At 35.0% G+C, this 17,115-nt stretch overlaps 1 protein-coding gene across 1 annotated transcript in view; it reads right to left on the bottom strand.

Annotated features, from left to right (window-relative positions):
- The window catches only part of SEMA3A (semaphorin 3A), a 218,681-nt gene that overhangs the window by 150,134 nt on the left and 51,432 nt on the right, over positions 1–17,115 (bottom strand). The window contains exons 2-3 of the mRNA XM_023226680.3: positions 8,574–8,731; positions 2,090–2,152 (exon numbers count right to left, since the gene is read on the bottom strand). Of these exons, the coding sequence (XP_023082448.2) occupies positions 2,090–2,152; positions 8,574–8,731 (221 nt within the window). The remainder of the gene's footprint in view (positions 1–2,089; positions 2,153–8,573; positions 8,732–17,115) is intronic.

The following is a 17,115-nucleotide window of genomic DNA, read 5'->3' as shown; positions in this document are numbered from 1 at the left end:
CTGTACTATGAAGGTGTAAAGTGACTTTCAGTTGACAGGTTCTCTCCTTACCTAATTCTAGTCAGACTCCCCTGAACTCTCTTCACAAGAAGGCCTTGACTCTCCATGTTCATCTCTGCTCGGTCCAGTTTTCACAAGAATCCTGTTTAGTCAGTTTACAGAAATTCTCCCACCGTTGACACGTGTGATCAAATTCCTACCCCACTGCCCTACCTCACTGTCAATATCTTATCACCCTGGCCTGCCTTCAGTCATAATCCTGTCTAATCAATTTACCCACAATTCCCATTACTCTGATGTTTCCTCTGGGCAATTTTCCACCCACTGACTCCCACTTTGCTTCTTAGCTATAAATTTCCACTTATCTTTGTATTCAGGATATCCTGTATTAAACTCAATCTCTTACCCCCACTACAAAACTTCATTGTAGCAGTACCCCTGAATAAAGTCTGCCTCACTGTCTTTACTACGTGTCATGAATATTTTAACATAATAACTATATATTTAATATGCAATTTTCAAGGATGAATTTCCCATGTTTGCTAATGTATAGGCATTAAAGATGGGGGATACCTTTGCTTTGTGATCCTCTACCTACATTAAAGATGTGGGATACCTTTGCTTTGTGATCCTCTACCTAACTTCCTTCACCTATAGGCAACATTGCTGCTAGATTGAGTCAGTCTTTTCCCAGGAACTCAGATTCCAACTCTAAATCCTTCTAAACATATACATCATTGTAGGCAGCTGTAACAAATCAATCAAGTTGTCCCTTGAAAATATCTATGTATCTATACACATATGCACAGTTTGATTTATGTCTTTAGGCAACACACAGAATAAATTTATTCTAAATCCTAATACTTTTAAACACAGATAAAACTTTTAAACATATTGCTTTGTATTTTAGACATCCCCAAATATCGATTAAACATAAAATTATATATTTTAAAAATTCTGTAATTCATTTTAATTAATTTATTTAAATGATTATAATTACTTTTCATGATCTGTGCAAATACTGGGCTATTCCTCAAACCAGTCACCCACTTAATTTTCCTGACAGTTTACTTTACAAAAAATGGCCTCTGTCTTTTAATAATGGTAAAAACATTATACAGATTTCTTACTATTCATCTTTCACTCCAGAGTGCCTAAGACAATTCCTATTACATGGTCCTTTTCCAACCCATATTTATTTAAAGGATGAGTACATGGAAGGAAAGAAGAGAGGAAGAAAGAAAGGATGAAAGAAAAGAAAAAAGATGGAGAAAAGGAAAAGGAAAGAAAAGAGATAAAAGGAAAAAAATGTAAAGAAGGAAAAATAGGTAATTTAATTATGACTCAGAAATGGAAACATTTCATAGCATTTCAAGAAGAATTCAAGAGGAATTAACATAAAAATCAACCTGTGGAAAGAACTTAACTTATTGAATATAAATATGTATGCTACAAAATCACATTTTGTTAATTAATTTTTGCATATATAAACAGCCAAAGAGACCAGATTTTTGCTTTATTAAGGAATATTATTATTTTTACATATATTCTATACATAAATCTGTCAGTGTTCCAAAATTGAATGCTATCATTTTATTCCTCAAGAGTAATTAAGTTTAAAAGTAAAATGTGGTGCTTCATAGAGCACTAAACAAAAATAGATGACAGACTAATAAATTACTATGTCATTACTACAGGTAGAGCATCCCTAATTCAAAATCCTGAAATCTGCAATCTTCCAAAATCCGAAATTTTTTGAGCACCCACATGACCCACAAGTGGAAATTCCACACCTGACCTCATGTGATTAGTCACAGTCAAAATGCAGACACACAGCAGAGTTTCTTCAGCATCCCTGAGGGCAAGATAAAATTACCTTTAGGCTATGGGTATACCATGTATATGAAAAATAACTACATTTTGCTTCTAGTCTTGGGTTCTATCTGAAAGATATCTTATTATATATATGAAAAGATTCTAACCCCTTCCCCACAAAAAAAAAAAATCAGAAATTTGAAACACTTTGATCCCAAGCATTTTGAATGAAGGATACTCAACCTGTATAATAATTTAGTAGGTTAATGCTTACCAGGATGTCTTTTCCAGCCCACTTGCATTCATCTCTTCTGGTGTAAGATACTGGCCACACAATCTAAGGACAGAGAATAAACATTGTTTTATGTCAACTAAGTTGTCTAAGAGATCCAACACCATATAGTCTTTTAGATGACATTGGGGCAACTGAAGTAAAGAAAATTTCGTAAAGACTCTTTCAGGAACCTTTCACTTTAGATCTTTCAGTGGCGTCAGTTAATTGGTGTGAACATAAGTCACTGATTCTCCATCTACTCAATAGCCTTTGCTGTATGAAAAAGTTGAGCAAGAGAGAAACTGACACAGACAATAGATCTAAGCAGTGCAGTGTGGCAAGAACTGGCACACAGATTGGGAGAGGGAGATCTTGTTGAGAGGATGTGAGAATTTAGTGAAGAGAAGTAGAAACTGGCATAGAATATGGCTCAGATTTTTCTAAATTGGCCTTTATCATGAAATAGTGATTTTGTAATTTTAACATTTGGGTGCTTTGGATACATTTCCCTGAAACAAATCTCAGCATAACATTTTAGAATAAGTAACTGAAAGGATTAAAAAAAAATACTTAGAATGGAAACTTCTCTTTTTTCTCCTCTTTACTGTTTTTGTTTTTTTGGAAAGGGAAAATATTTATAAGTAACATGATATATGTTAGAGAAATAAAGGTAGATTGAAGAAGCAAACAGATAGCTCTAAAAAACTATTACCCTCTCTAATGTGGGCTAAAAGACTAGTTGAGAAACAATTATTTGTGTTTTTATCCCTCATATTTAGTCTTCATCCTTCCAGAAAGTCCCATATTGTGTGAATACAGTCACAGTAGTAGATGAACCATGATGTTAGTGGTGGCTTGGAGGACAGTGGATTCATCCTCCCAACAATATTAATCCAAATACTCTCATTTGATTTTAATATAAAATCCCCTGAGCAATTCCAATGACTCCTATCTGTATAGGGGCAGAACAATTTGTTTTTTATTCATTTTTCCTTTCTAGTGATATTATTAATAGTTAATTTCAGTGGGAAAAAAAGTCATATATAAAAAAACAGAAATGGTGGCACTTAATCATTCGTGTCTGCTGGAAAGCTTTTAGTCTAAAATGACTGATTATCATTCATTTGGGAACCTCTAGATAATTCTTTTTTTTTTTTTTTTGAGACAGAGTCTTGTTCTGTCGCCCAGGCTGGAGTGCAGTGAGTGGCGCCATCTCAGCTCACTGCAAGCTCCGCCACCCGGGTTCACACCATTCTCCTGCCTCAGCCTCCTGGGTAGCTGGGACTACAGGCACCCGCCGCCACACCCGGCTAATTTTTTGTATTTTTTAGTAGAGACGGGGTTTCACTGTGTTAGCCAGGATGGTCTCGATCTCATGACCTCGTGATCCGCCTGCCTCGGCCTCCCAAAGTTCTGGGATTACAGGCGTGAGCCACTGCGCCCAGCTAGAGAATTCAATATAAATGATCATAAACTTGGGCAAAGGCTATGATATTCAATCTGGAGAATTACAAAGCAAAACAAAACACATTTACAAACAAGGCACATATTGGCACATACTGAAGTAATGTATGATGACTTGATAAATGCATTTCAAGTCCATGTCAAAACAGTATGCCCTAAAAATTATTGGATAGGGATAGGCATTTTTTTTTTTTTTTTTTTTTTTTTTTTGAGATGCAGTCTCACTCTTGTCACCCAGGCTAGAGTACAATGGCTCGATCTTGGCTAACTGGATAGACATTCATTTTTAACATTAAGCTCTAAATTTGAGTATTCTTTCTATTTTGTGTGCTTTCCTTTTCACACTTGCCTGCATATGTAAATTAAAGTTATAGTTGACTTGTTCCACAGGCTTTTACAAAGTAGTCATTTAAAAACATTTCAGATCAGTAAACGTATTGTTCTTATAATTAACATTACTCTGACTGCTGAATTTCTATAGTGATTGCTGGGCAATCCCAGCAGTTGAGTCTTCACATTGGATATGGAAAGGCGAGGGGATCTATTTTTATTTAAGGTTTATAATGTAAGAGGGTAAAATATAACTTTTCTCTAGGGCATAACAGTAATAATATATAATAGTTAAGATTTATTGACTTTCATATTCAGCTTTCCAGCTAAATTGTGCTGAAATCACTGATTGTTAAAACATATATACGTTTAAAAACAAAGTTACAACATATAAATACATATATTTTAAAAGACAAGTTGTTTTCTCATAGTTTCCTAGCTCTTGTTGCTTAATTGTTGAGACAGCATGGACGTCATTTTATGATTCTCTGTGATTCTATTATCTAAGTAAAATATTTATAAACAATAATCTGTATAATATTCATGCTAAAAAATTCTTAGACTTAAAAGGGTCTTTTAACTTTCTAGAGTTCCAGGGTTAATAATAATAATAATAGCAATTAAAAGTTTAGAAGTCTGACATGAGTAAAATAAATTTTGATGTAGAAATGTTCTTTTGGAGAGCAATTTAATGAGGATAAGTATAAGCCAGTGGAACAAAAGTAAATGTATGTTTAATAGTCTTTTAAGTATTCATTTCCATAAAAAATAATTACTAACGTTTTGGTTGGATTTGTTTAACTGTTGGTTGTTGGAATTGTCTTTTTATTCTTTGCTCACAAATTTCTCAGTTAACTATCTACATTTCTTACTCCATTTTCAAAATGCTTCATAATCTATTTTGTACTTTTTCATCCTTATGCCTCTGTACTTCCACTCATGGCAGGCCCACTTACACATGTTATGTAATAAGCATTTATGCTTTAAAGAGATCGTACCCTTTTATCAAAGCCAATTCCACATCTCTTCCAAACCTGAACATGTGTTTTTGCCTCTAAGAGGGATTTGCCTAGTATTTACCGGTAAGATTACTAATTTACCTTTACTGCTAACCTTGTAAGGTCATCAAGAATTATTAATAACATACCATAAATCTCTTGTAGTGTTCATCACAAAAATAGGTGCTTAGAAGAAAGCTATTTGAACATTACATATGCTTAGGTTAAAAGGAATATTAAAACACCCCAAATATATGTATAAACAGATCTAATATGTATGTATGTATGTATGTATGTATTTATTTTGAGACAGGGTCTCACTCTATTGCCCAGGCTGGAATGCAGTGGTATGATCACGGCTCACTGCAGCCTTGACCTCCAGGGCAATGATTGTCCTGCCTCCGCCTTTAGGCTAGCTGTGACTACAGGCGTGTGCTACCATGCCCAGCTTATTTGCGTATTTTTTTTCTTTTTTTGTAGCAACAGGATTTCACTATGTTGCACAGGCTGGTCTCAAACTCCTAGACTCCAGCGATCTGCAGGCCTTGGCCTCCCAACCTGCTGGGATTACAGGTGTGAGCCACCACACCCAGGTGATATAAACTCTTAAGTAAATTGAGTTCATTTGTATAAACAATGTGATATAATTAAAATTAAATAATCTGTTTGTAATAAGATGTTTTAAAAATTAGAAATATACCTTTTATTATTAGTAGAATGATTTTAAACTCAAAGGCAAGTTCTATAACAAGAAGATCACAATTTTGGACAAATCATTTACCTTGCAATTCATTACTTTACAATAGTTCATTTTAAGTATATTTGGTAAAAGATACTGTGATATATTCTGAGTGTACAAATGGAGGTAGAGTTTTTCTTAGCTATAAAATGGTAAAATTTTTATTTTATGATTTGATTATTTTCAGTTTTAGAAATAATTGAATAGTTTAACCACATTCAGAATATATAGTCACAGAAAAATATTAAATAAGTTATATATATAATCTTAGGTATTCTATGCTCATAATGCTATCTGTCTGTAGATATATACATACATGAATATGACAAAATGATAAATTATTATAAATACTTACAATTTTAACTGATAAAATTTCCTAAAATCAATATGTCGATTATTTCTTAGTTGACTGAGTTTTTGTTTTTTTTTTTTTTTGTTTTTTTGTTTTTTTGTTTTTTTTGAGATGGAGTTTTCTCTTATCACTCACGCTGGAGTGCAATGGCATGATCTCGGCTCGCTGCAACCTCTGCCTCCCAGGTTCAAGCCAGTCTCTTGCCTCAGCCTCCCAAGTAGCTGGGTTTACAGGCGCCTTACTACACCCAGCTAATTTTTGTATTTTTAGTAGAGACAGGTTTCACCATGTTGGCCAGGCAGGTCTTGAACTCCTGACCTCAGGTGATCCACCCGCCTTGGCCTCCTGAAGGGCTGGGATTACAGATATGAGCCACCACACCAGACCTATTTTGCGCTCACTTTAAAAAGAATGGTTTTCTTTTGGTGAAACAACAACGAAAATCTGCTTATTTTATGATATTTTCAAAAGACTAAGATAAATATTTATCATTTCAGAAAAACAAATGAATAACCAGTATTTTTAGACAATAGATAACAGGCATTTATTCCAATCATCTGAGAGGGCTTTGGAATCAATTGAATTGAAAAATCAAAATAGAAATACCCAAATACCCAAAGTGATTTTTTTTTTTTTTTTTTTTTTTTTTTTTTTTTTTTTTTTTTTTTTTGAGACAGAGTCTCGCTCTGCCGCCCAGGCTGGAGTGCAGTGGCCGGACCTCAGTTAACTGCAAGCTCCGCCTCCCGGGTTTACGCCATTCTCCTGCCTCAGCCTCCCGAGTAGCTGGGACTACAGGCGCCTGCCTTGTCGCCCGGCTGGTTTTTTGTTTTTTTAGTAGAGACGGGGTTTCCCCGTATTAGCCAGGATGGTCTCGATCTCCTGACCTCGTGATCCGCCCGTCTCGGCCTCCCAAAGTGCTGGGATTACAGGCTTGAGCCAGTGCGCCTGGCCCCCAAAGTGATCTTTAAACTTTGCATATCACAATTCTAAAATATATTATAAGTGTATTACCATTTTATTTGACTCTATATATAATGAATCAAATTTCTTTATGCTGTTGTCAGATTTTTAGTGTTCAGGTAATGAAAGAAAAGCAAATGTCTTAGGTTTATGCTATACTCTATTAAAAATATAAATCAGCTTTGAATTTAAAACTGCATTTTATCCCAAAAGCAACACTCTCCAACCAGAAAAAAAAAAAAGCTTGTAAAAATTCTGTTGCTTTTTAAAAATCATCACCAAATCTGTTGTTGGTTGTGAGTAGCTGGGACATACCAGTTCAAAGCCCACAATGTTAAGAAGTAAAACTAATACAAATAGCAACAGACAGGGATGTATTCCAAAATGAATATTCTACTACTACCTTTATGAAAGCTACTGCATAAAGACCTTTATTCTTCAGATAATATTATCAGAAATAATGACTGTGATAAAATGGTTCACTTAGACATACCACATGTAGACTTAGTAGCACAATTTTCACTAATTTGTCAATCTAGGTTTTTATTTGTTAAACTGTATAGCTTGTAAAAGTTCGGGTACAGTGGCTCACACCTGTAATCCCAGCACTTTGGGAGGCCAAGGCGGGCAGATCACTAGGTCAGGAAATCGAGACCATCCTGGCTAACATGGTGAAAACCCGTCTCTACTTAAAAAAAAAAAAAAAAAAAATACAAAAAATTAGCCAGGCGTGGTGGCAGGCACCTGTAGTCCCAGCTACTTGGGAGGCTGAGACAGGAGAATGGCATGAACCTGGGAGGCAGAGCTTGCAGTGAGCCAAGATCACACCACTGCACTCCAGCCTGGGCGACAGAGCGAGACTCCATCTCAAAAAGCAACAACAACAAAACAAAAACAAACAAACAAACAAAACTGTATAGCTTATTAATGAAATAAGCCAGAAATAGAATAAAGAATAAAGGTAGAACTTATATCCTGCTGATGTCTGCATGACCTTATATCCTGCTGATGTCTGCATGACCACATTTTTAAAAAAACCTGATACTTTGATCTTCTAGATCAGGATTTGGCAAACTCTTTGTTTAAAAGGCAAAATAGTAAGTCGTTTCTGTAGACCAGTTGATATCCTTTGTAACTACTGAATTCTGCTGTTGTAGCACAAAAACAGACACAGGCAATATGTAAATGAATGAGAGTGCTTGTGTTTCAACAAAACTTTATTTACAAACACTGATAGCCAAATTAGGCACATGGGTAATGGCTAGATAAACTCTTCATTTTCTGGAAATATAGAGAAATATAAATTCATACCTACACACATATACATAGTTCATGAAGTCAATTATGATGTATTGCTACAATGGTTCAAGTATTTACTTTTATGTAGGAAAAACAGATATGAAAGGATAAGCTGAAGTTCATATTTCTTATACTGATTACTGCAAATACTATGGTTTCATCCTTGATTTTTTTTATTTATTGCATCCATTGATTCATTATTGTCATTTTTACTTGCATCAGAAAAGACAAAATATTAATTCAAAACAACTTTCTGTCAGTAATCATGCTTTTAAATAGCTAGAGAATTATCTATGACTTGAGATGCTTCAAAATATAGTGCATATATTAGAATACTGGTACCTTTTGAAAATCCTTGATATTAACCAGGCTGAATGAAAATATGTGATCCTTTGCTCCAACGTACAGCCTACTCCGTTCCTCATCCAAAAGGAAGGTATGATAACTGGAGCTGTTGGCCAAGCCATTGAAAGTGATCACATTGTTGGATTCCAACATTTCTGCAAGGTAACAAAGCAAAACATTGGGTATTAATGTGAAGCACTGTATAAGCATAGACTGTTGGTACATGGTAACCTGACTATATTGACTGTTGTAGCTATCAATCAGCGCTTATTCTTCAGGGTACTAAGAAATATATTGGAACCAGAACCAAAATGTGTACATTTTACTTTTTTTTTTTTTTGAGATGGAGTTTTGCTCTTGTTGCCCGGGTTGGAGTGCAATGGCGCAATCTCGGTTCACCACAACCTCCGTCTCCTGAGTTCAAGTGATTCTCGCACCTCAACCTCCCAAGTAGCTGGGATTACAGGCATGCACCACCACACCAGTTAATTTTTGTGTTTTTAGTAGAGACGGGGTTTCTCAATGTTGGTCAGGCTGGCTTCGAACTCCTGACCTCAGGTGATCCTCACGCCTCAGCCTCCCAAAGTGCTGGAATTACAGGCATGAGCCACTGTGCCCGGCCTGCATTTTATTAAAATGGGAGTTATATTCCTATTTGCTGGTTTCATACTTAATATGGTACAGTCCTAAAGAAGAGAGGAAGAGAAATACCTATACTTTAGTGACAGGAACACTTTCAGATTAAAAATAACATTAAATTTAAGTCCACTTTTGTGTTAGGAAGGTAATTGTTGGCTTCTTAAAGACACGTTTTGCTCAATGCACACACACAACTACACACAAACACACACCCCACCCCCATGGGATAGAATTTTTGAGGATTCTCCAAAACTGTATGTCCTGAATCAGTGCTTTAGATTTTTCGGGTGAACACTTAGTAGGAAACTTTCACCAGCACACACAAAATGTAGAATGCGATGTGCCTTCCAAAGAGAGAAAGCTGCAATGTAGACCTGTCCTCTGTTCCTGCTGTTAACATCAGGAAACATACATTAGTCGTGTGATCGATTGCCTTGTTTTATCTCTTTATCCTACGGACCTCTTCATTTTATCATTTTATCATCAAAAATATGATTTCAACAGAGGATAAAATTCATACTCTTTAACTTAACACTAAAGATCAGGTCACTATCGTTTAAGTTTAGACCCTATCCCAGTACTTCTCATGTCCTCTATCATGCGGGAAGCCATGCACTGTGCTCATTCACTCCTTGGCCTTTGTTACTGTTTTTCCTGACTCCGACAGCTACAGAATAGATCCACGCTTAAAGCTAGTTCAAATGCAACTGCCAAGAAATTCTCAGAGAGCTTCCTGTTACATTTTGCTTGAATTACCCTTATAACCTGCATCCCACTGTCAATTATTGCAATCTTATCTACCAAAATGAACATTCCCTCAGGAAATATATAATTAATAGCTCATCATGCCTAACTCACATGTTTTTTTCATGTTTTTTCCACCGGGAGGTGGAGGTTGCAGTGAGCCGAGGTTGCACCACTGCTCTTCAGCCCGGGTGACAGAGCAACATTCAGTCTCAATAAAAAAAAAAAAAAAAAAAAAAAGACATGACATTCATTTCACTGGTATCCAAAACATTACAACTGATCAATGCTACACTATGCAGAGTCAAAAGACTGAAATTTCAGACACTCTGAATTGTGTGAGGATGGAAATGGGCTGCTGCCAGAGGCAAAGGCTCTGTCACTGGATATGTTCAGACCCTGATTGAGTGGTCATCAGAAGCGATCTGTTTGTCAAATGGATGCCCTTCATCCTTACTTCCAGTTCTAAGATCTATAATTCTACCTTAGTTTCAGAGAGGCCAAATTTAAAAAAGAAAAAAAAGCTCACAAATTAAAAAAAAAAAAAAAAAAAGCCACCTCGGCCTAAACCAAAAAAATTACATAGAGATATTAAGCAATTAAAGGGTCATGTAAGAGATACAAGAATGGATTTTAATTGCAAATGCATAGAAACTACATAAGGGATCTCTAAGCATTAACTGGAAGAAGTTGTAGGAAAATAAATACTGTAGCTATAGATTTTGGAGTTATACAATTATAAGTAAGAACACAAGCATCACCACAGTACTTATTTTTTAGGTGTACAAACGAGGATAAGTTCCTTAAACTCCCTGGCCCCAAGTTTTATAGAAGATGGGATGAATAATGTATCTTTTAAGAGTTCATGTATCTTTTAAGAGTCACTGAGGTGAAATTAGATAAAGCCTGTAAAAAACCTAGAACAAGCATTTCCTAGTAAGCACTCAATTAAATATTTCCTGTTTGTATAAGTAGAGGTTAAATATTTGTAGGTTGATCTTCTTGACCAGATGTAGCAAATTACAGTCCAGATGGAGTAGACTGAAAACTACATATATATATATATATATATATATATATATATATATATATATATATACGTGTGTGTGTGTGTGTGTATATATATACGTGTGTGTGTGTATATATATATATATATATAAAACCTATCTTACTAAGTGTCCTAACTTGCTAACATCAGTAATTTTGTTTGGTAGAGGGAAAATAAGAATAGCAATATGTTCTTTGATTTACACTAATATTAAATGTAATGACATTTTAAGAACAATAAAGTATTCCTTCTTCTTTTCCAATTTATGTAGTCTCAATTCTAAATAATAAAAGGAATGACTTTCTATATCACAGCTCCAAAGAACGAAAATATTTTCCCAATTGAAAAATATTTCCAGGGTGAATTTTGCAAATTAGTTTGGACAGAATTATTGGTCCCTACGTACAGACAATTTATGGAAGTTTTTGGTGGCTTATATTTGAAATCATCATGAAAACAAACCACAGTTTTAAAGTGTTACTTCTCAATAATTTGATTTTTTAAAAAAGACAATACTTTCCTGGCATATGTGTTAGCAGCTGTTTTCCATTGCTTTCAAATGTGCTTAATTTTGTCTCATTAATCCTTTCACTCCAAATCCTTTAGATGTTCTTCTCCAACACGAGCTTTTTATATTGCTTTATAACTTAGAGAAGAGTCTTAAAAACGAATGTCAGTGAACAATACAAATTCTGGATTGCTTAGGTTATATCACTACTTTCCAGTGTGAGATTAAATAGAAATTGGGTGAAATTTTATTAGATTAAATAGAAATGTGGGTTAAAATCAGACACATTTTCTTTTTCCAAATCTAGTTCTCAGATTCTTCAGTATTTTGTTTTCCTCAGTTAATGCATGACTTTGACTTTCCTAGATGTAGAGACAATTAGCTGCATCTGATAGTAAATAACTTTGAATGTACTCCTTCAGCATTTTAAGTCTTTCTTTTGTTTCAGTTATGTATCTTACAATGACATAAACTGCTATGGGAAGTATAGTAAAATTCATTAATGTGAAATGTGTAGTATTCTTCTAACTTCTTACATCTTACCTATTCTCCTATTCAGTTAAACAACAATTGTTATTTTTAAAAAACAACCGAAGTTTCTACAAAATTAATTTGACTATGGTGAATCTGAGTAGGACAACGCTTTTAAAGGCATTAATTCTCTTTGAGTGTAGTTGTTTTTCTCTGGTTGAGAGATTACTTCAACATACACATGCTGTGTCGAACTATAAGAGAAGCAAAGTAGGATTGTAATTAAAGATGCCATTTCAGAACACTCTTTAATAAAGTGTGTATTCTTAAATTTGGAAGGTGGGTAAAGAAGCATTCTGTTCACTCCAGATTCACCAAAGGATTTAGTGTATTTATGAGTTGCTTAATGACAACATGGAAAACACATTGACTGTAAAACTGGACAGAGACAGGCAGTTTGTGCTCAATAAGTGCTAATTATTGTCACCATTCTTACTATTATTTAATGTAAGACAATGAAGATGACAAGCTTTAGTGTATATAGCTGGCAAGGCCGAAAAAATCAACTTAAATAATTTCAAGTAGTAGTGTTGTCAATTATAAATAAATTGTACTCTCTTGTGATGTAGTTTCACAAGGTAGAGGAGTCTCATGAAATTCAAGACTCTTATATGTAAAGTCCATTTGACAGATTTCTATTTAAGAGTACGTTACAAAAGAATAAATTATAATTGATCTATAATATGCTACCAGTTAATCATGGGAGAAAAAACATTTTATAATGAGTCAATTCTAATTTTTTATTCTATTTATCTATAAATGTTCATATTTGCTTTTCCCCGCAGAGTAATCATAATCTCTAATGTATATTTACTTTTCAAAAGAAGCATTTGGGGCTGGGCGCGGTGGCTCAAGCCTGTAATCCCAGCACTTTGGGAGGCCGAGACGGGAGGATCACAAGGTCAGGAGATCGAGACCATCCTGGCTAACACGGTGAAACCCAGTGTCTACTAAAAATACAAAAAATTAGCCGGGTGCGGTGGTGGGCGCCTGTAGTCCCAGCTACACAGGACGCTGAGGCAGGAGAATGGCTGAACCCGGGAGGCGAAGCTTGCAGTGAGATTGCGCCACTGCACTCCAGCCTGGGCGACAGAGCGAGACTCCCGTCTCAAAAAAAAAAGAAAAAAAAGCATTTGAAGGAAGAAATTCATAGCAATCACTATCAGTCCCACATTTGAGATATTAAAGGTTATTTTATAAACTAGGGTTCTTCTTATGCATGTGTTTTGTTATATGGAAAGAAAAAACACACTTAAACCAAAATCATGCATGATGATTGGGAACACTTACACAAAAATAATGAAAGATGATTCATCCCTACATAACAAAACTGTATGTTTCCTGTTGTGCTCTGATTTCCTTTAGGATGAACACAGATTTACAAAGATAGTTACATTACAATGACTGGGTCAGATTCTCAAAAAGGCAATGAAATGAATACAGATTTCTGGTTTGCAGGACTGCCCAGAACTAGAATTTTTATAGTGGGATAAAGAATTTCTGTATATTTGACCTTCAAATCTAGACAATATCCACCCTGTTCTTTATATTTCTGACTTCTGTTACATTTTTCTGTCTCTCTTTTTCCCTTCTAAGTTTTGTAACATGAAAGGTAATAGGACCCCACCAGTTGCTGGACTCAAATGAATTGCCTGTATTCATTGATGGCTTTAGGCTTATGTCCTTTTTCCATGACTTGAACTTTGTCCTTTTCATAGAACAGTCAAAGAACCCATTGAAAGTAGTCAAAGGCTGAGTCTATATGATGCCAAAACATTTTGGCTAAATGATGACCACATCTAGATATTTGTAAATATTGGAAAGTTCAGTAAGGTCCGACAATTTTAGATCCTATATTTTAGTACTTCCTAGATTTTATTTTTAATTTCATGAACCAAAACAGTTCCAGAATAGAGGCTGAAATAAAGGTTCACAACTTTTTCTTGTACTATAAGAACGAGAAAGAAACAAAGGCAAGGACTATTTGCTATTATTGTCATTTCATTAGAAAAAAAAGGAGGGGGGAGCCATTTTATTTTATGAATAAAATGATCAAAATGAGCAAAGACATGAACAATGAATAATCTTCAGAGATAAATATATTTGCATAATGGAAAAATTCTATTTATTTTCTTTATTTCACCAAGGACTAGTTTTTAGCACTTTATTATATGCAAGATTAGGACCTTTCCACAGACTGATGTTTGGCAAATACAGTTCTAAGGTAACTGTGTGGAGGATGAATTCTACTCCTACTATTTCTGGTCAGTGCATCTTGTCATTGCGTAGATGGAGCCAATACCAGTGGGCATCTATATGCTTTTATTTATTTGGTGATGCTGAGAATATTCTTTCATTCTACAGTTTGCTAAGTATTGTTTGAGTCCATTTATTAAAAATTATCTTCTAACTTCTATCGTAGTAAACACTTAAAATATGCATCAAGCTTACACATTCTGATCTGTTACTAAGTTTTACCTTGACTAGTCTCTCCAGTTGGTGCCAGAGGCCACAGCAGTCTATGAAACACAGCTCTATCACCTTTTCCTAGGACATGTTTCCAAGCTCTTCTTCCAACTTGTCCCTTTGTATTTATTGATGTTCTGTACTCTAACGTCTCTATCCACAGAATTTATGCCAGGATTCTCCTCTGCCAGATGCTTATTTTTTGTTAATATGAATAATTGGTTTTACTTGTATAGACTTTCTTTTTTTTTAACGTGTATTTTAAGTTCAGGTTACATGTGCAGGATGTGCAGGTTTATTACATAGGTAAATGTATGTCATGGGGGTTGGTTGTACAGGTTATTTCATCACTCAGGCATTAAACCTAGTACCCATTAGTTATATATCTTGCTTCTCTCCTTCCTCCCACCGTCTACCCTCCAATAAGCCTCTATGTGTGTTGTTGTTCCTCTCTACGTGTTGTTCCCTTCTATGTGTCCACGTGTTCTCATCATTTAGCTCCCACTTCTAAGTGAGAACATGCAGTATTTTGTTTTCAGTTCCTGTGTTAGTTTGCTAAAGATAATACCCTGTAACTCCATCCATGTCCCTGCAAAGGACATGGTCTCATTTTTTTATGGCTGCATAGTATTCCATGATGTATATGTACCAAATTAAAGTACAAGATGCATGTACCTGAGCTTTGTACAACTAGTAAAGGTTCATTCTCATCCCAAGCCCAGCTCCCATACTTCTAGACTCCACACAAGACACAAGTGTCCTAGGCCATGTTGTCAGGGAGAGACACTATATTTTTCCTCAAATATGCTCATGAAACTTCAAGGGCAGAACTATATGTTATATGAATTTATTTTTCATTTTGTATATGTGAAAAATATTTATGTAGAGTAAGGTGTTCATAGTCTAATTTTATGATTCAGATTTTTATCATTTAACTATCATTCACCTACTAAGTCAACAAAAACACATTTAGTCCATATTATGTATAACACATAGACCTTGACTAAAAACTATGCGGAGTATTAAGAATAATAAAAACTTTTATGCAAACGTAGACAAATACCTTTAGAGAAGCAAAACCTAAATCAGTAAAAGCAACAACAAAAAGAGGCTAACTATAGTTAAGGAAGTTAATAGGAGTTCATTCCCATGTTTTTCTCATGAGGAAATTGGCTCAGTTAGTTAGGCTATCAGGAATATCCTAGATCACAGAGCTAGTATGATGTAGAGTTAAGATAACTATTTCCATCTGACATCAAAGGTCTGGGTCTTTCTGTTTTTCTCCATAATCATTTCTAAGGAGGGCATATTTTGGAAATACTAAGAATTGATTTTTGAAAAGTTTGTTACCTTTCACTCTCCTATAATTTGCTTTAGCTAACAGCTCTTGCATATTTATATTATTTTATTTGCTCTGTACTTGGTCTTTTTTACACATTAATAACTTGGTGGCTAATCTTATCTATAACTATGGTTTTCATCACTAGCAGTATTTTGACATGTCTCAAATATATATCTTCCAAGAGATATTTCCCTCCAAAGTCCAAACAAAGGCTTACTAGAAACCTCTATTTAGATATTGTACAAACATCTCAGAGTCTGCATGACTTAAACAGAATTCACTCCTTTTTCTTCTTTCCATTACTGACATCATCACCTTTCTGTAAGTTTTAAAGTTGTTGTATCAATCATCACAGACCCATGCAAGTCAGACCCTTCTTCATCATTCATTGATTTGATCCATCACTTCATTTTTGCTTAACACAATAATTTGTCCTGTATTTTCTTTTGCTTACATACTCACTGCCACTGTCCTAATTTAACTCCTCATAATATCTTCCCTCAATTACGGTAATCGTCTTTCACAGAACTTCCTTTCCTGGTTTACACCAACAAACCATGTTACATACTGCCCCCAGAGTAAACTTTCTACAAAACAACCGCACTTTCTACTGGTGAAAGATGACAGAGTAAAACCATGTGTACTCTATCCCCTTCTTTTGACTCTCAGGAAAATAAAAAAAGATGAAAAGTGTAAGAGGAAAATATACATATTAAATAAAGAAATAGCACCAATTGATATCTAATTATTAAGGAAATATTTCAAATATAGTGAAATTTGAAACATTTTGATATAAAATACTGAGATCTGGTATATCTCTCCATATATTCCAAGTAAGATAGAATTAGTTAACAAATCATAGAGATTGCGTCCACAAATGCTTGTATTACAGAAACACGCTCTAGGAGTCTGCACGACTATAAGATTATTGGAACATGCCCATAAAGAGAGGAGTACAGATTGAACACAGTGGCTCAAGTCTGTAATCCCAGCACTTTTGGAGGCCAAGGTAGGAGGATCACTTGAGACCAGGAGTTCCAGACCAGCCTGTGCAACATAGCGAGGTCCCATCTCTACTTAAAAAAAAAAGTTGCTGTGTGTGCTCAGGCTGAGCAGGAGGATGGTTTGAGTCCAGGAATTCAAGTTTGCTGTGAGCTATGATTACAGTGTGAGACCCTGTCTCACAAAAAGAGAGAAAGAAAGAAAAGAACAAAAGAAAGAAAGAAAGAAAGAAAGAAAGAAAGAAAGAAAGAAAGAAAGA

The sequence above is a fragment of the Piliocolobus tephrosceles genome, chromosome 8, assembly GCF_002776525.5.
Source record: "Piliocolobus tephrosceles isolate RC106 chromosome 8, ASM277652v3, whole genome shotgun sequence".
Classification (NCBI taxonomy): Eukaryota; Metazoa; Chordata; class Mammalia; order Primates; family Cercopithecidae; genus Piliocolobus; species Piliocolobus tephrosceles.
The sequence above is the reverse complement of the archived record's forward strand: the minus strand, read 5'-3'. Positions and strand labels throughout refer to the sequence as shown.